The sequence below is a fragment of the Tenrec ecaudatus genome, chromosome 9 (assembly GCF_050624435.1).
Source record: "Tenrec ecaudatus isolate mTenEca1 chromosome 9, mTenEca1.hap1, whole genome shotgun sequence".
Lineage (NCBI taxonomy): Eukaryota > Metazoa > Chordata > Mammalia > Afrosoricida > Tenrecidae > Tenrec > Tenrec ecaudatus.
The window spans coordinates 71,355,282-71,378,250 of record NC_134538.1 but is presented as its reverse complement, the minus strand read 5'-3'; the positions used below and the strand labels follow the sequence as shown (position 1 = coordinate 71,378,250).

General features: G+C 42.6%; 1 protein-coding gene and 1 pseudogene across 1 annotated transcript in view; one reads left to right on the top strand and one right to left on the bottom strand.

Moving 5' to 3' along the window:
* Positions 1–11,168: 11,168 nt before the first annotated feature.
* Positions 11,169–11,464, bottom strand: LOC142456396 (large ribosomal subunit protein eL36 pseudogene; annotated as a pseudogene).
* A 3,999-nt stretch (positions 11,465–15,463) lies between these two features.
* Positions 15,464–22,969, top strand: part of ANLN (anillin, actin binding protein) — a 63,599-nt gene continuing 56,093 nt past the window's right edge. Inside the window, exon 1 of the mRNA XM_075558191.1 lies at positions 15,464–15,693. Within this exon, the coding sequence (XP_075414306.1) occupies positions 15,676–15,693 (18 nt within the window). The 5' untranslated portion in view covers positions 15,464–15,675. The remainder of the gene's footprint in view (positions 15,694–22,969) is intronic.

Sequence of the window (22,969 nt, the reverse complement as noted above, 5' to 3'; positions counted from 1 at the left end):
GGAGTCAATTGACTCACAGTGACTCTTGCAGAGGTTGGTGGATTTGAACCATTAACCTCGTGGTTAGCAGTTCACTGCATCACCAAGGGTGCCTTCATGCAACTTACTCATTCATTTTACCTCCTGGAATTTACCTAAATGTTAACTTCTCATTGAGGCGTCCTTGGCCACCCTATCTAAAATTCCACACCTTTACTGCATTTCCTTTCCACCTGTCTCTGCCTTTTTCTTGCATTAGCACGTAACATTATCTAGTTTATCGTGTGCTTCATCAATTTGTCTTCATTATTTGTCTCCATTCCAGGAATGAAACTTCCAAAGTGCAGTGATTTGGGGTTGCTCTTTGTTATATTCCCATCATTTAAATCAGCCCCTGGCACACAGTAGATAAACTCAATAAATATTTGTGAATGTATTTAATAAAAATAATAGAAAATGTAAGTAATTCCAATGCTAATGCAAAGAAAGTATATGAAACATTGAGGCTCAAAGTTGAAGAACATATTTGCTTTGAGTTAACACTAGCTATGAACAACACATCTTTTGTAGTCATATGAGCAGTTTCTCTTGTAATGCGTGTCAAGGAAAAACGTTTGTAAGTGAAGCATACTGTTAAATTCCTTATATTTCTACAACTCTGAAGCCCAATTTCTAAGCTTGTTATAAATGCACCTTTTACTCCTGTAAAGTTCTAATTTTTAAAGTAATTTTATTGGGGGCTCTTACACCTCTTATAACAATCCCTACATCCATTGTGTCAAGCATATTTGTACATATGTTGCCATCATCCTTTTGAAACCATTTTCTTTCTACTTGAGTCCTTGATATCAGCTCATAGTTTTTCCTCCCTCCCCTGCCTCCCCACCTTCATGAACCTTTGATGAATTATAAATTATTATTATTTTCATATTTTACACCATCCGCTGTCTCCCTTCACCCATGTTTCTGTTGTTCGTCACTGGGGTGGGGGTGGGTGTTATAGAACCATGATTTTTTTTTAAGGAGGGGCTCCTAAAAGATAAAACAACAACAAAAAAGATATAACCAAGTCATATGTTTTGTGTCTGTGCAAATAATTTACTCTGAACACCTTTATTTGTTAGTTTAGTCATTGTTTGTCTTCACTATCTTTTAAAGAAACCAAGATTGTATTTTATTTATTCCTTAGCTATTTATTTATATACAAGGTGCTGACTGGGCTCAGTACTTTCAGAGCACATTAAAAGACATCATTCCTACCCTCAAGGAACTTACTGACTAGAATGGGAGATTTGTGGAAAAATGGAATGGAAATATGATGGGATTTTCTCATGAACATTTTGAAGTCCTACATGAAAGAGAATAAGAAAGATTCAGTTAATGAAACAGTTAAGTGCAGAAAAAAAAAAAGAAACAGTTAAGTGCTTGGCTGCAAACAGATTTGTTATTGGTTCAAACCCACTAGCAGCTCCACAGGAGAAAAAAGAAAGCTTGCCAAAAAAGAAAAAATCTTAGCAATCTCTTTCTATAAAGAGGTGATCTAGGAAACGCTGTGAGGCTTTGGTATACTCTTATACAAGGCCACTGCAAAAACAACAGCAAGGAAAGGCCACATCTAACCACCTCTGGTTTCCCTCTTGCCACAAAACTCAGGTCAGACATGCCTCTCCTCTCCATCTTTCCTTATCTATCTGACACCGACTGTCCTTCCCATAGCACTCTTCTCTGCTGGGTCCAGTGAGTCATTGCAATGGCCACACAGAACTCACAGACTACACTCACAATTAAGGGTCTTAATAGGGAAGTGGAACAAGGGATATCATTGCTGACGTCAGATGGATCTTGGCTCAAAGCCGAGAATACCAGAAAGATGTTTACTTTGTTTTATTGACTATGCAAAGGCTTTTGACTCTGTGGATCATAACAAACTATGGATAGTCTTGGGAAGAATGGGAATTCCAGTACACTTCATTGTGCAGAACTTGTACATGGATCAAGATGCAGTTATTTGAATAGAAAAAGGAAATACTGCATTGTTTAAGATCAGGAAAGGTGTGTGTTAAGGTTGCATCCTCTTGCCATACTTATTACATCTGGGCAAATGGATTATCTGAAGAATGTGGCACCAGGATTGGAAGAAGGTTAATTATCAACCTGAGATATGCAGATGGCACAACCTTGCTTTCTGAAATTGTGGATGACTTGAAGCATTTGCTAATGTGGATTCAGGATGCAGCAGTCAATATGAATTGCAACTCTAAAAAAATAAAATAAAAATTTGCACAACTGGGCCAGTAAGTTGCTTCATCATAGTAAAAAAAGAAAACATTGAAATTGTCAAAGATTTCATCTTGCTGGGATCCATAATCCATGCTCATGGAAGCAGCAGTCAAGAGATCAAATAACACACTGCACTGGGTAAATCTGCTGCACAAAATCTCTTTAGAGTGTGGAAAAGCAGAGAAGTTACTTTAAGGACTCAGGTGCATCTGACCCAAGCCATGGTAATTTCAGTTGCCTCATAGACATTGAACATTGGGCATGGAATCGGAAGATGAATCAATGCATTTGAATTATGGTGCTGGAGAAGAATACTGATTGAGCACCTTAGACTGCCAGAAGAATAAACAAATGTGTTTTGGAAGAAGTACAGCCAGATGCTCCTTCGCAACAAGTATGGCTAGATGTCATCTCACATACTTTGGATATGTTATCAGGAGAGACCAGTCCCTGGAAAATAATATCATTCTTGGTAAAGTGGAGAGACAGTGAAAAAACAGGAAAGGCCTTAATGAGATGGACTGGCATAGTGGCTGCAACAGTGGGCTCAAGAATAGGAACAATCATGAGGATGGTGCAGGACCAGGCCGTGTTTCTTCTGTTGTACATAGGGTCGCCATGGAACCACCTTGATGGAACTTAACAACGTTAGGAAAGTTAACAAGTTGCCATAAGTCAGGATCGGTGAGCAGTAAAGGTACGGTCATTGGCATGGTTGCCAGTTCAATACCACTAGCAGTTCCATGAGAGAACGACTGGGCTTTGTACTCCCATAAACAGTTACAGCCTCAGAAATCCACAGAGTAGTGGTGGTGGTGGGGTGTCTCTGGATTGACTGGATGGTAGTGAGTTTGAATATCAAATGACCAGGTGAGACTATGCTTGTGACCCACCGAGGGGACTGGATAACTTAAATAAATTGCATGGAGCCCTTGAAGGATTAGAGCCTGCAAATCAGGTGTGTGGAGTCTTAATAAGGGGATTGGTCAGTTTTGCCATTCTGCTAGGCTTAAAACAGTGTTTGTCCCAGAGCAGAAAGAGGTACCTGACAGCCACCACCAAGAGGAGCCAGGAGTGCAGCAGCACACCCTTGGCTCTTGGGATCACTGTGCTGAGAACCTCCTAGATCGAGGAGACTGAGAAGGAGCTGCAACTGAAGGTGAGAGTCAGCAAGCAACAGTGGCAGAGAAACGGCAGCAACAGAGCCAGACCAGTCTGAGCCAAAGCTCCAGACTTCCTGGGTCTCAGGATGAGAAGGCTAAGCACCTTCAGGCAGGTGACTTGCTCTCAGGAGTGAGTTGCCTCCAGGTACTTATTGGCATGCCTACCAGAAGGATGTCCTGACCAAAGAATGTATCCTGAGTGCTTCTGATCTTGACTTGTAACCAGTTACTCTTAGTAAACCCTGTAATTGTTAGTATCATCTGTGAGCTCTGTGTGGCCATTGCAATGAATTCTACACCCCAGCAGAGAAGACCAGCTGAGATGTAGACATAGTGGGAAGGACAGCTGGTGCAGAATTGCTGAAAAGGTTGAAGGATGGGAGTACGCCTGACCTCTGCCTCATTGGAATCAGCCTTGGACAATTGATTCCGACAATGATTTTCCTTCCCCTTTGTGAAGTTGGAGGCAGTTAGCGTGCCCCCACCATGCCATTGTTACATCCTTATAGGCAGTGATTCACTCTCATCAAGCTTTGTGTATCTGCTTTGTTTATTATTGACGCTGATGCCTGCTTAGTGTTTCCACTGGGCACAGCCTCTGCAGCTGTCCACTTGGCGGCCTTTGAGTCAGCATTGTTTTTACAGATCCACCCAAACAATGAACAAGTCCATCGTTCTCAAACTTTCCTTCATACCTGTTTCTGCACAATCTATTAGTACTGACACAAAAGGGCCGCTTTGACTGTCAGTTACTATTTCATTTGCACCGAGGGCAAAATCAAGCTAAGCATTTATTAAAACTGTTTTTACTAAATTATTAACCTATTGGGGTTACCTGACCCTTTAAATTGTTATTAGGCTGGATCAGAAAATAAGCCAGAAACATGTTAGATGCCATTTTAGATACTTCAGTTATCCTGAAGCCCTGGTGGTATAGTGGTTCTGCATTGATCTGTAATCCAAATGGCTGGTAGTTCAAAACTACCAGCAGCTCCAAGAGAGACTAACTGGGTTTTCTACTCCCATAAACAGTGACAGCCTCGGAAACCACATGCGGTCACTGTGAGTCAGCACTGACTCAATGGTATTGAGCTTGAGTTTGGGTGTGGTAATTACACTGCTGGCACACATTCAACTTTACTTTTATGGTCATTTTTATCTTCACTAGCATCATACAATGGATTCTTTCGTGTTCTGAGTGTCTTTAATGATTTCCTTTCTGTTTTAAGTTTTTAAAAGATAAGGAAAATCAAGGTTCTGAATAAAGTAGTTACTTTAAGCATGAGATTTTTACATTATGGGTCACAGGTCAGTAATTTGTTCAAGGAAATACTATGTTAATCTTTATGTTCTCTTCATATGTGACATAGTAGAACATAGAGTATGTGTTGTTGGCAAGAATTTTCTTCAGACCTTCACCTTCACCAGCAAAAAAAAAAAAGAATTTTCTTCAAAATTAGTTGGTGCACTATTGAGATTAAAAAATTGTTTAAAGCCTATAATAGGAGAGTCTGAGGTTTTTGTTTGTTTGTTTTTTTAAGATCAATGTCCTTTCCTTTGCAGACATCTGTCAATGACCTTGTGAGAGGAGTTGGGAGGGCCTCGGTGGGAATAAACAGGGCAGGGCAGCCATGGGGAATGAACGATTGGAGAAGGCTGCTGTGTATAGTATTGCCAGTGGAGAGAGAATTAGTTCAACACTTTACTCTCCACAACAGAAGTTCATTTTGTTGAGAGGAAAAGAAGCACATGTTCTTATGTTAAACTGAGAAAATGTTTCAATTCTCTAGCTCAAAAAACTCACTGCCATCAAGTTGATTTTGGACTCTCTAGTATGGGTTATTATCTTAGAGATGAAAAATGAGTTAAAGTGAAAACCATAGCTATTTGCTTTAAAATTGTAGATGAGAGTTTTGGGGTTTTTTTTCCTATGGTGCAGGGTAGAGGAAAGAGTTTCTAGAAAACATACTGGACTTTCCTCTTGTTCTGTAAAAGCAACTTATACCATCAGGTGGTGTAGTGGTTATGATTGGGTTGCTAATCAAACCTACCAGCCATTCCTTGGGAGAAAGATGAGGCTTTCTACTCCTGTAAAGAGTTACAGTCTTGGAATCCCACATGAGGCAGTTCTACCCAGTGCCATAGGGTCACTATGAAATAAAATCATCTTGATGGCAGTGAGTTTGGTTTACTATGTTGAACACATGGAGTCTTCCTACCAGTGGGTTACCTTCAGCTGCTAACCACAGGTCAGCAGTTCAACACCACCATCTGCTCCATGGAAGAGAGATGAGCCTTCTACTCCCATAAAGAATGTCAGCCTCAGAAACCCACAGGGGCAGTTCTCCTCTGTCCTATAGGGTCACTAGGAGTAAGAAACAACTGGATGGCGGTATGTTGAACATAGATGTTCCACATATATGTCCTCAGTTGACAACGGATCTGTAGCCTGCTATGATAAAGCCCATTGCCAGGAGTTGATTCTATATAAAGTGAGATGTAGTTTCAGAGTTGATGAATTACTTAATGTGGTTCTTCTAGCCAAAGCCTCTAACATCCATCAAATGATCTTTTCTGCATGATCTAGTAAGGAAGTGGGGGAAGTTAGTGATAGGATTCACCTGTAAATTCTTGTTTCAGTTGTTAATCACAATATTGTGATTGCCATCCTGCTTTGTATAAAATGCACCCTCTGAGAAGCAAGGGGAAGCGGGGGGGGGGGGGGTCCTCATTGCTAGCAAGACCTAAGAGGAGCTCATCCTTTGGATCCAAGATCCCTGCTCAGTCAGCCTCCTGGATCCAGACGACAGGACATCAGAGCAGCAGCAGCAGAACCAGGCGCCAGAGCATGGGACAGAGTAGGGGACTTCCCAGCCAAGGGGCCAGTAAAGCTGAGTGCTTTAGTGCAGGAGGCTGGGGTACCTCTGGGCCTGCTGACTCATGGAGCTTGAGCTGAATGCCTTCAGGTTGCGGCTGTGAGCAGACTGGAATATCCCTTTGGGCATTTATTAACAGACCTCAATGAACTTGGTAACATGTCCTGATCAACAACTATCATGAGCATTTTTCACTGGCATTATGACTTGTAAACTTCCTTAATAAACTCTTTAATCGTGAATTTTGTTTGTCAATTCTGTGTAGCCATTGCAATGGATATTAGAACTCAGAGAAGTCAAATAGAGAACATTAATAAGATAGCACAGTGGTCAATTAATATGGTTCTCTTAGCCATGATTCCTATGTGACGTATTCTAATTCTGGACTCTGTGCCTTTGGCTATAATCTTATTTTGAAGGAATTCTCTACTATGTTAATGGGGACAAGATTTAGGTGGGATTAATTTCTGGCTTTGGCAGAGTTTGTGAACCAAATCACATCCTTTCTTTGCTGCAATCTGCTAAAAGACCTCTATCAAAGCTGTTCCTCTGTATATTAAAGCCAGGGACACAGGGAAACCCCAGGACCACTGGAAGAAGACCACATTTGATATCTCTATCTGTTGTGGCAGAGGCCAAGACCAGAGACACCAGAGACAGTGGAATGGAAGCAATGGTACAGAAACCATGAGATAGAACAGGGAAACAGTGACCAGACGATAGGACTGTAAGGCAGAGTGACAGGTGAGCTTTCTGGTCTCCAGAAGGAGGCACATACAAGGGACAACATGACTGAGAGGCTGAGGACCAGAAACTCTTAGCTGCTGACTGAGGAGCAGTGGTGGTGTGGACCAACAACTGTAACCTGTTTATTGATCCTGACGTGTAACCTATTAACTTCCCTAATAAAGGCCCATAATTGTATTATCTGTGAGCTCTGTGTGGCTATTGCAATGGATTATCGAGCCCAGCATAGAAGTAAAGTGCCGTGGGAGGAATGGTTGGTGTCATAATAGGGTAAAGAAGGATGGAGGGTGAAGGCTTGTCTAAGTCCTGCCTGTGGCAGTAGGGAAGCTAGAGGAGGTCAGACATGCCCACACCCCCATGCCATGCACTGCAGAGTGTTTCTGGAGTTGTAAATCATTCCTTGAGCAGACAGCCTCATCTTTCTCCTTCGGAGTGGCTGGTTTGAACCACTGACCTTTCAGTCCAATGCTTACAAGACAGTGTGACCAGGGATCCATTATTCACAAAACCTCATGGCCCGCTGTAAGCCATTCCTTGACTCATTTAAAGAAGTGTGTGTGTGTGTGTGTGTGTGTTTGTATACACATACACACATATTCAGAGACTAGTTTCCTGATTCTTTTTATCTAATAAAAGCCCTAAGAGGAAATTTTCAGTGATGTTTACTTGAAGATGCCTGCATCAAGAAAATGGAATGCTTCCCTCCACCCCCCCACCCCCCCACCTATGTCTATATTTGGGAGAAAGTCTTAAGTATAAGTCAAATAAAAGACTACTTTGTGAATTCATCTCTATATTTTTACCTCAATGTGGCACAAAATTCATGGGAAAAATTCTTGCAGCATTTTTGGTTGGGGTGGGATCAGGACTAATACCTGGCATAGTTACAAAGCATCAGTTATCACATTTATAATTTGACCGTAAGTTAAGAGGAAGATGAGTTAGAATGAGGAGGGTTAGCATGCTTTCTTTCCATCTTGCACTGTTTCTAGTGTCACAGCTCTCTATTGGGTCTAGGAGGTTCTTAGCATAGGGACTCCAGATTAAAAGGACATGCTCCACTCCCATCTCTCCTTCTTGGTATAGTAAGGCCCCCTTTTCTGCCTCTAGGATAGCCCATTTTAAGCCTAGCAGGATAGCAAAACTGATTGATCTTCTGGTTAGAGTTCCATATATCTTATTGCATGGTCCCACCTCTGCAAGGATTTAATTTACATTATTAGCAAGCTGTTCAATCTTTTTGGTGGGCCACAAGTACCCCATTTGCCATTGTAGTCCCTGATGGCAATAAAGGCCTTGAACCAGGTCTGCTGGCCAGCTCGGGTCTGCTTCTGCACAGACATGATCTTTAGGACCTCGTCCTTGAGGGCCAGCCCCAGGGAGAAGTCAGTGATCTTAGACTCCCTGTGATGGGCAGGGAGAACAGATAGAGCTCCTCCAGGGATTTGATCTTCATGTCCTTGACAAGAGGATCCATCTTGGTGACAGGGAGCCACTCCTTGTCTAGAACTCAGCGGCCTCACCCATGGCCCCAACTACCTCAAAAGCCGCTGCTGAAGCCTCCGCAGAAACTGCTGTGAGCTCCTTGCTCTTGGGTCCGTGGTCTCCAGGCCCTCCGGCTACACTGGCGTCATCACTATTTGGTGTCTTCTCAAAGAAGTTGAGCCCATTTCTGCAGCTACCCTGTCAATCCATCTCATTGATGACCTTCCTCTGTGTCACTGCCCCTCTACTTTGCCAAGCATGATGTCCTTCTCTAGGGACTGTTATCTCCTGACAGTATTTCCAAAGTAGATGCCCTAAAGTCTGGCCATCCTTGCCTCTAAGGTGCATTCTGGCTGTACTTCTTCCAAGACAGTTGGGTTCTTTTGGCAGTCCATGGTATTTTCGATAGTCTTCACCAGCACCGTGATTCAAATATAGAAGATTCTTCAATCTTTCTTATTTTATATCTAACTTTAACATGTATATGAGGCAAGTGAAAACACCATGGCTTGGGGCAGGTGTACCTCAGACCTCAACGTAACCTCCTTGCTTGTCAACACTTTAAAGAAGCTTTGTATTACAGACTTACCCAATGCAATTTGTCCTTTGATTTCTTGACTGCTGCTTCCATGTGCATAGATTAAGGATCAAAGCAAGAAGAAATCCTTGACAATTTCAACCATTTCTCTATCATGACCTGTTGGTCCAGATGTGAGGATTTTGGTCTCCTTTACATCGTCATAATCCACACTGAAGACCGCAATCTCTGATCTACATCAGCAAGTCTTTAAGTCCTCTTTATTTTTAGCAAGCAAGCTTACATCAAGTGTAGAGTTCAGGTTGTTAATGAGCTTTCCTCCAGTATTGATGCCTTATTCTTCATATAATCCAGTTTCTCTGATTATCTGCTCAACATACAAATTGAATCAGTATGGTGAGAGGATACAACCTCAATACACACTTTTCCTGATTTAAACCATACAGTAGTCCCTTATTCTCTTTGGATAACTACCTCTGGATCCATGTGCTAGCTCCTCATGTGCCCAACGAAGAGTGCTAGAATTCCCACTCTTCTCAAGATTATCCATAATTGGTTATGATCTCACAATCAAATGCCATGGCATAGTCAATAAAACACAAGCAAACATCTCTCTGGCATTCTCTGCTTTGAGTCAAGATCCATTTGACATCAGCAAAGATATCCCTTGGGTGTTAGACGGGGTTCTCTAGAGAAACAAAACCAGGACACTAATAATTTTGTATATATTTATATAGATAACATAAATAAAGTTAATTAATCTATAAAACAGTACAAATGGCTCAGTGCAACCCCCTTCTGTGAGACAGGTAGTACACTAGCTGTCCTTCAAGTCTTGAGGGCCACCGGGTAGTCCTCTGTAAAGCAAGTCAGGCTATCCGGGTACAGGCAGCAAACAGCAAGCAGGTCACCAACAGTCAGCCAGATGACAGGGTTCAACAGTTCTCAGCTCAAGAGATGTACTTTGCAGTAGCGTGGTGAAGCAGGTCCTGAAGGAACCTCAAGTTACAGTGACACAGTCCATGGGTAGGTGTCCCATAGATAGTGTAGCTTGCAGCTGGAGGCACAGAACAAGCAAGGCAGCTGCACACTGGTCTGATGATCAAAGAGCAAGAGAGAGGTGAGGGTCGCTGAGCCATTTATCTCTCTGCCCTTCAACTAATCTCACGTGTTCATTTGCCATGTTGGCACAACAAACCTACCTGTCACACCTTTCCCCATTCCTTCTTCTGAACCAGGTCTGAACCTCTGGCAGCTCCCGGTCAGTGTTCTGCTGGGACTGTTGTGGATGATTTTCATCAAAATTTTACTTGTGTGTGACAGAAATGATATTGTTCTATAATCTGATAATTTGCTTGGGTCACCTTTCTTTGGAATGAGTACAAATATGAATCTCTTCCAGTCAGTTGGCCAAGTAGCTGCCTTCCAAATTTCCTGGCAACGAGAGTGCTTTCAGTGCTTCACAAGCTTCAAGTATTTCCACTGGTATTCCAGCCATTCCTGGAGTCTTGATTTTGGCTAATGCTTTCAGTATAGTTTGCACTTCTCCCTTCAGCACCATTGGTTCTTGCTTATATACTACCGCCTGAAGTGGTGGCATGTCAACTCGTTCTTTTTGGTATAGTGATTCTTGTATTTTTTCCATATTCTTTTGCTGCTTTATGCATCATTCAATATTTTGCTCATAGAATCTTTCAATACTTGAGGCTTGAATTTTCTCTTTCAGTTTAAGATATGCTAATTTGCCTTCCTTTTTGGGTTTTAACTCTTAGTTTCTTAGTACATGAAGAAAGGCAATGAAAGAAAAAGCCAACCACACCAAAAAGCAGAAAAAGGATAAAAGTTGAAATTCACAGACAAGTAAAACAAGCCAATAAACACACGGTATAAAGTTCTACTCTACTAGTAATGCACTAGAAATGCAAATGGGATACTTTGATGTATGATCAAAAATGGCAACCGTTTAAAAGAGTCCATGTACTGCAGAGGCGGTGGAGCAGCAGGCTTGCTCCATGTACTACCGACTGCGGTATGGCTTTTTCTTTTTGTTTTTCTGGAAAGGTTTTATTATTTTGGGGTTGGGAGCGCTGCGGGCGGCACTCAATCCTCCTGGGCAGCAGCCTTCCGCATGGCGGCCAGCACGGTGCTCAGCTCCTCTCCCTTCCTCTTGGCGCGGATGTGTCTCCCCACAGGCTTCATGACGAACTGACCTCAAGCAGCTCCACGGCCCGTGGCTTGGAGGGTGCGAAGCCACACACCTGCCCGACCCTGTCCAGCACGAACTTGGGGTGCTCAGTGAGGCACCCGCGGCGGCTGCTGTGCCTGGGCTTGCTCACATTCTTGGTCACCTTGTGGGTCTGGTTGAGGCCCACCGCCGTAGGGTAGCGCGCTGCCATGGCTGATAATCTTCGATTGCTGCGCTGTGGAAGGTGCCGGAGATCCTTTTATACTGTGGCAAACACAAGTTAGTGCCTGGTAATAATACTGAAATAGCTATTATTAAATGATCCACTAATTCCAGGTTTATTACTCTAGAGAACAATCTGTACCTGTAAACTATCCATTGTATCATGGAACCATTGACAAAGAAATTGAAAACAAACTAAGTGTTTATTCATAAGACAATTAACAAATATCTTATAGCAATAAAGATGGTTGAAATGTAGCTATGTAAACCAAAGAGGATGAATCTTACAAATATAATATTCAGAAGAAAAGAAAAAAACAAATGGAATAAAAAGCAAGCAAGATCCATAAAGTGAAAGTAACATTTATGTTACTAAACATTGGATGGTGTAAGATACAGCAAAAAGAAATATAATAATAATAAGGTTCCTGGGGGGTAGGGTGGTGGAAGGAGGGGAGCAAGGGGAGCTGCTATCAGAGAGTTTAAGAAGAAAGAAAATGTTTTTTAAAATGATAGTGGGAGCAATTGTACAACTATGCTTGAGCTAATTGAATTATGGATTATAATATCTGTAAGAGCTCCCGATAAAGTGATGAATGATGCTAAAAATTATGTCACTATTTTATTGTTTGTGGAGCGATTTTTGATGCAAGACACTTTAAATTGCATATCTTTGTTATATAAGTATACAATATGTTTCGCATATCTACTCAAAGATCTGTGGTAAAAGTGCACAAACATCATGAGAATAATCACCATCAAAACGAGGAGAGGGGAAGATGATGCTATCGGCCCCAATAGAGATTTAGAGCCTGAAGAACCCCGCAGAAGACTGTTCTAGGTTGGACTCAACTGCATGGTAGAAGGTGGGATCCTTTTGGGGGACAGAAAGGTGAATGGGGTCAAGGCTGGACACAGGAGACTTCAATTACATATGTAATATTTTATCTTAAACCAGGAGTATTTCATAACACAAAACAGAAGATAATTCTGGATGAAATCCCAGAGAATGAAGTGCCAAGGGCTAAGAATGGAAGTGAGGACACCTGTGGGAAGGCCACTGTGGTCCTCCAGAAGAGCAGAGGCGAGGACCTAGCAGAGTTTCTGGCACAGCATTTGCGTTGAGCAAATAGTAACGGTTGGACTTTTTTTTTTAAACAATTTATTGGGGCTCATACAATTCTTATCACAGTTCATACATATACATACATCAATTGTATAAAGCACATCTGTACAGTCTTTGCCCTAATCATTTTTTTCTCAACGGTTGGACTTTTAAACCCACCCTGTGGTACAGGGAAAGAAAAGCCCACGCATGATCTGCCTCCAGTAAGACTGTTGTGTTCCTTTGAGCTGATTCTGAGCCATAGCAACCTTCTGTGACAGAGTAAACCTTAAAGCTTGCCTGGTCTTTTCTCCCCCAGAACTGCGGATAGCTTCAAACTGCCAGCTCTTTGGGCAGTTGAATGCTTAAGCACTGTGCCACCAGCTCCTTTCTATTAAGGTTACAACCAAGAAAATCCAGTGAGTTCTCCACCAGTCAAACTCTATTTGACCTGCAAAGAGTGTTTACACACACACACACACACACACACACACACAATTGCGGTGATGATAGTGGCTACTATTAATATTAAAATATTAAAATTAGGGTAAAAACTAAAGACCTAGGGCAGTGAGAGGGAAGAGTGTCTAAATTATACTGTATGTTTTATATGGTTCTTTTGGACTGGCTCACCCTCGGTGAAGCAGTTGTCATGTGGAAATCGACAAGAGGCAAAAGCCTCAGGCACAACAGCTACATGATTTTCTAATGACTCACTTTCCAGCTAGTCCGCACTCTACCCTTTCCTGTCTTATAATAAAAAAAATAAAGCACCATATATTCTGTTTTGTGTATTCTCAACAAAATTCAAAGAATTCTATTAAAAACTCTAAGCTTCTTTGTTATACAAGTAGCATATTTTGGGTGAAAATAAGAATTCTATACCTCAGAAATGTGTGCTGTCTGATCACTTAATAAAGAACATGTTTGAATCCCTCAAATTTTCATCTAACTGTACCAATGCTCAGTGAACCAGGACACTTGAATAGTAGACAAAGATTCAAAGAGGTTAAATCAGAGAATCTTAACCTGGTGTCCAGGAACTTCATGAAATCGGTTAAATACTTTACTGAGTGGGCATTTTTATATCTAGAAATCCAGTTTCAATCTATTTTAAAAGAAGACCATGATTCTCTCAAAAGTTATTTAAAAAACAGTGGCTTACTTTGTCCAAACTTTACCCATGACCCTGGTGAGCTAGGACCGCAATCTAATTCTTCTTATCTCTCAGCCCAGTCTTTTCATTGCCACCAGTTCAGCTTGGCTCAGCCGTGCTGTTCTGTTGTTCCATGGAGTTGATCCTAACTAACAGTGGTCATAGGGTGGCGACGAGTCACAACAGACTTGACGGCAGTGAGTTTTTGTTGTTGTTGAATCTTTATGGGAGCAGATTGGCAGACATGTTTACCTCATGGAGCTGCTGCCGGATTCAAAGAGTTAACCTCTCTGTTAGCAACTGAGTGCTTCAAGCAATGTACCATCAGACTTCCTTGACTAGGCTATCTTACCCAGTTATTTAATCAAATACTAATCTAGGTGTTGGTGTGGAGGTATTTTGTAGTTGTGGTTAATATCTCCAGTAAATTGAACTTAAGGAGATTTTGTAGGCGGGCCTCATCTATTCAGAAGAAATTCTGCCTCAGGATTACGCAGCAACTCCCTTCTAAGAGTCCAATCCTGTTGGTCTGGATTTTTTCCTTGCTATACATCTATTTCTAGCCTACTAGTTTTTTTTTTTAAATTTGTAGAACCCTATCTGATAAACTCTCTAGAACAGTGCTTTCCAAAGTGGACAGCCAGGAACAATCCAGGAAGGGTGGGGGACTGCAAATGCTTTATCCTGAATTATGGGGTACACTTTATCCTGAATTATGGGGTATAGTACACAATTTTTAATTGATAGGGCGACACTGAGTAATTTTTCTTCCAGAAAAGAGGGTGGGTGGGTGGTAGGCCAATTAAGTTTGGGAACCTGTGATTTAGAACATCAAACTTTAAAGATATCTTTGGTGACTTACATTTTCTAATATTTGCTGTCTGCTACAATGAAAGTTTATTTGTTCAGCTATTGGATGTAGGCTACATGGGTGTTACTTTTCAGATGAACGCTTGAAGAACTGTCACCTTTACAAGCCATAGCCCAGACTTGCTAAACAAGAAATGAATCTGATGCAGTAACTAGGTAATATGCGTTTATAATGTTCAGTAATCTACTAAGAATATTCATAAAGCACAGCATGGTGGCGTGGTGGAAAGCGGAGCGGGAGTTGAGGATGAAATTTTCCTCTTTCTAGGGCCAGTTAGTCTCGCTTGTCTTCTTTCTCTTACTATAAAAGGACTAAATGAGATGGCTTTTCTGATTTTTTTTTCCAGTCCTAACATTAACAGTTGGGCGGAATTTAAAATGGGCCGCATGACAGGATGGATTTGTGCTGTTCACCCAGTTTTCTAGATAAGAAAGTCCTCCAGAAACCAGGGTCATTAGCTCAGTGTTTTAGCACTCACCCCAGTGCCTTCAGGAAGGTATACTATTTTTGAGATTAGGAGTGGTCAGCAGAGAGAATCAATGGAGGGCAAGTGATCTACACTCCAAACCCTAGTGCTCTCGATTCCATATTTAGGAAAGAAGGAAGGCGGGAACGCCCAAGTACTATGAGCGAAAGGGACATGTTTAAACTCTTTGCAAGTGTGAGCACGAGGGAGGGAGCGGCGGTGGTAGCGCCTAGAAAGCCCAACCTCCCGACCCACTCGGCAGCCCTGATTGGCCGCGACTGGGAGGGGGCGGGGCCACGCCCGAGACCCTCCCGCGAGACCACGTGATCGAGAGCCCAGGCGGGGAGGAGCACCCCGCCCTGCCCTGCCCTGCCCAGCCCAGCCCAGCGCGCATGCGCCCCGCTCCGGGCGCTGAAATTCAAATTTGAACGGCTGCAGGAGGCCGAGCCTCACACTGGAGACCGAGAAGAGCGTGGGGCATTCCCCTACCCCGGACTCCTCGTTTTCTCCAGGAGACACACACACCGCCTCGCTGCTCCTCTTTTCCTGAGTTTGAACCGCCGCCTCCGTCGCCTTACGGCTGACACGCAGCACCTGGGGCGATGGATCCGTTTACGGAGGTGAGAAGACTTGCGGGCTTCGGGGGGGCGGGGGACAGACTCCCGGGAACCCCTCGGCCCCAACCCTCCCTTTCCGCCTTCAGTCGGCTCCGGGGACCCCCGGGCGGAGGCGCGTGCGCACGCGTGCGCAGTGTGCGCGTTGGGGGGAGGTCGGCGTTAGGGTCGTGCGCTCGCTCTCGACCGGGCGCGAGCCTGGTGGGAGAGGGGCGGGGGTGGCCCGGCCGCGTCTGGGGTCAGCTGCCATTTGTTGTTGTCGTTCCCGGCCTGTGGATGAAGCGCTGGGCGGAGGATTTTAAGTCCGTCCTAAAAACCAGCGGTGCAAAACGGTCATCCCAGTTTTTAGAGTGCACTGCTGGATCCTTGGCTGCGAGAGAGGCTTGGAGCCTGACCACACATTCCAGTGGAAGTAGACGCGGAGAGACTCCAGGGTGGAGTCCAGTGACTAATGGCTCCGGCACGGGTCATGAATGACATCGAATGGGGAGTGCGTTGCCGGGTTTGTGCAATTAAGGCTGCCGCCAGTGAAATGACTGCCAAACGTTACAGGAGCAGGTGCTTCAAGCCGTTGCACCCATTGCTGTAAATCCTCTAGGACAATTTGCCACGTCTAGATAACGACGACGTTTCAGACCCTGGGCGAATTCTTTCTTTGCAAAGGATCAGGGCAAGCTAAAATTATTGGCCCACGATTTAGGAAAACCCGGGTCAAGAAAAACTTCTTTCGTGTGTTTATGGGAAATATTATTGCAGCAATACTTACTTTATCTTTGTTTTTGGAAATGGATTGAATTATATCGCCATCAAATGATTGGCTTTCCCCCCACCCCCCCATCTTGTTGAGAATGTGCCTTGGTGCATCCTGGAGTTTTGGATTGTGACTTGTAAATTCCCTTTTATTCTGGAGCAGTTCCTCTTTCTTTAAGTTGTTATGCAAGTTTCAAACGGGTTTTCACTTGTGTTTCAAAATGGGCACTGAAGTGTCTCTACGCCAGTTTTTTTTAATAACTAGGTTTCAAAACACTCAAAAAATTTAGAGTAGTAATTCTCTTTGGGAGGTGGGGTGTGGTGTACTTAGTTCCAATTCCATAAATTAGTCTAATATATTAAGTAAAAAGTTTTAATAATTAGAAATCACTTATAGTCAAACACTACAGTTATCCTTTATTTTTCCTGTTTAAAACTTTTAATCATCTTAGAGAAAAAATACATCAAGTGATTCATTTTACTTAAAGGCTTTATCAAAAAATACAGAATATATTTCCCTATTAGCTTTAAAGACTAGGGCTGGTCATGTACCCTATCACTTATTGGAATTTAAAAGTGTATCTTATGACATTAGAAAGTATCTTGAAAATTGGTTGAAATTGTAACTTATTTTCCTTAAAAAATGTCATTTTGAAAATAAAGTCTCAGTTGAAAGAAATGTTTCCTGTTTAGATAGCTTTAGATTAGGGTTTCCCAAAGTGAGTGATTTGCAGGCCCCTTAGGGGTACCGGAACGATCAATCCCAAGGGACTGAAAAAGCAGATACCTGCACTTTATCCTGGGTTATGGGTATGAAAGTGTTTAATTGCCTAGAGTGTGCCAAGTAATTTTATTTTACCCCCTGAGCTTATTGGCAATAGGCCAAATAAGTTTGGTAGCCTGTGATTTAGGGTGTGTTAAGAAATGTGTGTAATGGAAAGTTAATATTTATTGCACTTAGAATAAGTAGCTTTGACATTTTTCCATTAATTAGAAATGACTAAGTTATTTAACTTGGTTACCTGGTAGTGTTGTTTGAGTGTTGGACATTCTAACCATACATAAGTTTGGCAGTTCCAATCCACTAGCCACTCTTTGGGAGAAAGATGAGGCTCTCCGCTCCCATCAAGGTGAACAACCTTAGAAATCCTATGCAGTGGTCCTTACCTTTCGGTCCTGACCCCTTTGGGGGACGAATGACCCTTTCACAGGGGTCATCTAAGACCATTGGAAAACATATAAGTATTTCACAATATATAATTACATATTGTTTTGTGATTAATCACTATGCTTTAATTATGTTCAATTTGTAACAATGAAAATACATCCGGCATATCAGATATTTACATTACAGTTCATAGCAGTAGCAAATTTGCAGTTCTGAAGGAGTGATGAAAATACTTTTATGGTCGGGAGTCACCACCACATGAGGAACTGTATTAAAGGGTCACGGCATTAGGAGGTTGAGAACCACTGCTCTGCAGAGTCACTCTCAGGATGGACTTGATGGCAGTGGTATTTGGTTTATTATCTTAAAGGAGGGCACTGTGGAGTAAGTAGGTGGCTTAACGGACAGGTGAGTGGTTCAAAATCACACCTGCTCCTGGGGAAATAGATGGTGCTCTCTGCTTCCGTAAAGATTTACAGCCTCAAGCTCTGTATAGCATAGGTTCCCAGACTTATTTGGCCGACCACCTGCTTTTCAGAAAAATTAGTGCCAATTAAAAACGAGCCAGGATAAAGTATGATTTTTTTTTTTGCTTTTGCAGCACCCCTGGATTGTTGCAGCATCCGTGGGGTGGGGGGTGGGGACCGCCCCCTGGGAACAACTGCTGTTTGATAACTCCATAGCAATGGGTATTGCCTTCTTAAGGAGTCCTAGTGGCACAGTGGTTAAGCACTCTGCTGCCAACCCAAGGGCACCAGCTGCTCCTCAGGAGAAAGGCCTACAGTCCTGCAAACACTGGGGCAGCCCTGCTCTGTCTTGGGTCACTGTGAGCCGGAATCAGCTGGAGGGCAATGAGTTTGGGGATTAGGCTCTTAACTAGCATTCATAACATTTCTGCAGGGAAATGACCTTTGGGTTCATTCCTCTTGTTTGAGTCTCATCTTATTGCCATTGACCAAACAATTGGGTGGCTTATGATTTAAAGCCAAGTAGCCGTCTAGTTTTTATTTTTGTTTGTTTGTTTGTTTTTCCCGAGAGGTCAGATTTTCTCAGCCAGCCTTTTTCAGAACCATAGAGCACAGGAATGGTTTGAGTGACCCTTTTCCTTTCCCTGTTCTCTCAAGGGTGAGTCACAGCCAGTGCCAGCGAGGAGAGAATTCATTGCATCAGTGCTGAAGCATGGGAGATTAATTCTCTTGTTGAGAAAGCCTACAACCATCTTTAGCTCTCTTTTCCTCAAACAAGTCAGCTGTGCATTTGCCTGTTGAATCTCCCTGTTTCCTGCCAGAATGGGAGCTTTTTAAAAGCAAGAACTCTTCTTTCCTGTTCTGAGATGTTTTCCCTAAGACTTAGTCAACCCCCCAAGGCTGCTGGATTGAAAGAGGGCCACTAAGTAGACATGATTTCATGCATGAACAGTTAGATGCAATAGCTGTAAGGGTATTTTCATCTTGTTCTTTTTTTGTTGTAAAACATCAAAAAATAAAAAAATAGAACAGTATAGCCCGCAAACACCCAGCTTTAGCAATGATCAACACAGGACCATATTGTTTCACTGTGTACATCCCGACCCCGCCCAGACCTTCCCCACGGGGTTATTTTGAAGGAAATCCTAGGCAGCGTATAAGCTCCTGCATGTATTTATCTTTGTTACTTACCACCAAAAGATGAAGTTGCTGTTAGGCGCCATCCAGTTGTTTCTGAGACTCCATCTCATAGCAACATGACCGCGAACCACGGAATGAAAAACTGCCCAGTGCTGCGACACCTTCACGTTTGTGATACTTGAGCCCATTGATGCAGCCACTGTGCCAGTACGTCTTGTCAAGGATCTGAGCTCTCTTTTGCTGATCTTCCATTTTACTAAGCATGATGTTCTTTTCCAGGGACTGGTCTCTCCTGATAACATGTCCAAAATACATGAGCTGGCATCTCGTCATCCTTGTTGCTAAGGAACATTCTGGCTGTACTTGCTTCCAAACAGATTTCTTGGTTCTTCTGGCAGTGTGTAGTGCTTTTATCACCCCCCCCCATAGTGCTTTTAATATTCTTCAGCACAATAATTCAGATGCATTAATTCGTCTTTGGTCTTCCTTATTCAATTTTCACGTGCATTTGAGGCTGTTGAAAATACCATGGCTTGGGTCAGACACATCTTAGTCCTCAAAATAACATCCTTGCTTTTCAACACCCCAAAGAGATCTTGTACAGTAGGTTTCTCCAATGCAGTTCATCGCATGATCCACCGAAAGATAAGAACTTTAAAAAGCAGGATCAAAATGCCATAACCATAACAGCAATTTCTTAATATCATCCACGCTTCTGTCAATGCCATGTTGTCCCAAAATACCCCATGTGCTTTCACAGATGATTTATTTGAATCAGGCTTCCGACAGGGCCCATGGAGCAATAGCTTTCTAATGTTCTTCATGGGCGATCTAGAGACAAGAAAAGAACCCATCTCCTGTTGACTCACCGATGACAGGCTCTGCTTATCGGCTAAGGCTAAGGCTTTCTTCTGTTACTGTGTTCAGCTGATAGCGTTAGTTCTGTGGACAGTAGGAAATTCTGCCCAGAGGAAATGCTCAAAAAGAGTAAATAGATTTAGTCAAACCATTTATAGAAAAGTGGTTAAGAGTACTGACTCGGGAGCCTGGGTTCAAATCCTCCACTTACCTGAGCAACCTGTGCCAAGATATTTAACCTGTGCCTCAGTTTATTCACCCATAAAACAGTAGTGAAAGTACAACCTATCAAATCTGCTTTTGAGGATGAAATTAAGATTGTGCACCAGGCTCTGAAAGTACTTTATATTACCAAAAATCAAACCCATTACTAGCTGGGCTGTGATACGCAAGGTCAGAAGTTTGAAACCACCAGCCAATCCTTGGGAGAAAGACTTAGCTTTCTAATTCCATGAACAGTTGTAGTCTTGTAAACACACAGGGAGAGTGCTACCCTGTCCTATAGGGTCTCTATGAGACTTTATATTAAGTTCTGTATAAGTATTGCTTAGTGGTGGTGTGGTGCTTAGGTGAATTAAACCTGTAAACTTTAGCCCCTTGGTTTGATGCCATCTCGGTCCAAGAACAGTGCAGGGAACCATGATGGGCCAAGTCAGAATTTTGCATATAGTAGCTTTAAAAGATAAAAAGCAAATACATTGTTGCAAATCATCTATTTTTGAGTGAGAGACCGCAAATCATATATGCATGCAGGCTGAGTCTAAATAAATGAACAAACATGTTGTTACTATTTTGAATGGATTTTCTCATATTTTCCAGAATTGAATGAAAGTCTTTCTATTGACTTGGGAAAGAGAGTTGCTATAGCTGGCAAATTAAAATAACAGTACGTTTATTTATCCTGAGTATAGTATGTCTGGAGCCCTGGTGACACAGTGGGCAGGGTCAGCAGTTCAAACCCACCAGCTGTTCCATTGGAGAAAGGGAGGCTAGCTGCTCTGAGAAAGATTAACAGCCCAGGGAGCAAGTTCATTCTGCCCTTTGATTGTTAGGCACTGCAATTGACTCCCATTTCCCAACAAATTTTTAGAAGCCCTTTGGTAATACTTCTAGAAATTTTTGTTAGAAATGATTTGTGAGGCAGAAATTGCTTACAGCCTACAAGCTTCCACTAACTGAAGGCTTTGTTCAAGTGGAACGTCTCACCCCCCAGCTATGCCAACCTTTGCTTTCTCTTTAATGCCTCGACTGTTTGTAGGAAGTGTAATACATATATTAGTCGCTTTATTGAAGGCTCTTAGAGCTCTTATAACATTCCACACATCAATTGTATCAAGCATATTTGTACATATGTTGCGGTGATCATTTCCATAACATTGGGCCCTTGGTATAAGCTCCTCTTTTTTCCTCCCTCCTCCCCAACCTCTTGAATCCTTGATCAATTATATATTGTTGTTATTTCGTATCTTACTTACACTGTCCATTGTCTCCCTTCACCCACATGTTATTCGTCCCTTTGGGGGCGCTATATATCTGGAAGTATAATATTTGAAGTGGCTTTTGGCTTATGAGTTGGGCTGTTAATCACAAGGCCAGCCATTCAGAACTACCAGCCCCTCCCAGGGAGGAAGATGGGGCTTTCTACTTACTCCCTTAAAGATTTACAGCCTCAGCACCATGCAGGGGCAGTTCTACTCTGCCCTATAGGATTGCCATCAGTCAGAATCTGCTGGATGGCAGTAAGTTTTGAAGGAATGTGCCTCGTATTAAAGAAAACAAACAAAACCCTTACATTCCTGAGTATAAAGGAGGACTATTTACTGAGTCTGTATACTTTAGATAATATCGTCTCATTAAAATTTTAATGCTTGTTTTCTTTATTTTACAGATTAGGAAATTTGTTTTTGCTTATCTACTATAACGATTTTTAACTGGCAATTTAAAAAATCTAATATAAACAATAGGATACTTGTGCATGTTTGAATGGCAAAACCACATTCTTTTGTTGTGAACCCGTTACTCTTGGTAACTGAAGATGTACTGACTCACAGTCTTCTGACTGCAGTGGAATGTGGGCCTGTCCTGGAGTGAATATACTGGTAGTTGGCTCTGAGAGCGAGGTTTTTAGCAAAGGGGAAGCCACAGGAGTAGTGTAGCAAATATGGTCGAGTTTGTTTTCAAGCTCTGTTAGAGCAGACTTGTTTAGAGGACGAGCAGAGGCATGCGTGTTGGTATGTGCTTATCAACTGCTCTCTGTGGCACAGCATTTAAATTCAGTGCCACCTCTTGTAACGAACGTCTAATGAGCAGCCTTCTAAGAAGAGTAGAGAAGCTGTGCCTCATGTGAAATGGATCACGCTCTTTTGCATAACCCCAGGCCCCCTGCCATCTAGTTGATTCCAACTCAAAGCAGGACAGTAGAACTGCCCCTCCCAGGGCTGTCATCCCCACAGGAAGGTTTGAACCACCGACTTGCAGTATACACTCGGGACTCCTTTTCTTTTGCACACGGAGGTACTTTTGTACCTCCTCAGGCATGTTTTTGTTTTTAGCCATTAGTCTATTTTAGTTAAGGAATTGAAAAGTAGGTAAAACAATATAATGCTCCAGTCCGCCAAAACCAACTAATTTTAAAAGCCCAACAACAGTAACGAGCCTCTGCTGTTCATCATAGTGAGCCTTCCGCTCAGTTAGAGTGAATGAGTAGAACTGCGCATTAGGGGATGGGAGGCTGTGCCCTGTCTAGAAGCCTGGTGCCACATCTTTGCCTACTCCAGAGCAACTGGTGGGTTCAAACTGCTGACCTTTTGAGTTAGCAACCAGACCCCTAACCACCACACTGCGGGTTCTTGAGCCAGCAGTAATTACTGCACCTGCGTTTGCAGGGCGTGGTGTACAT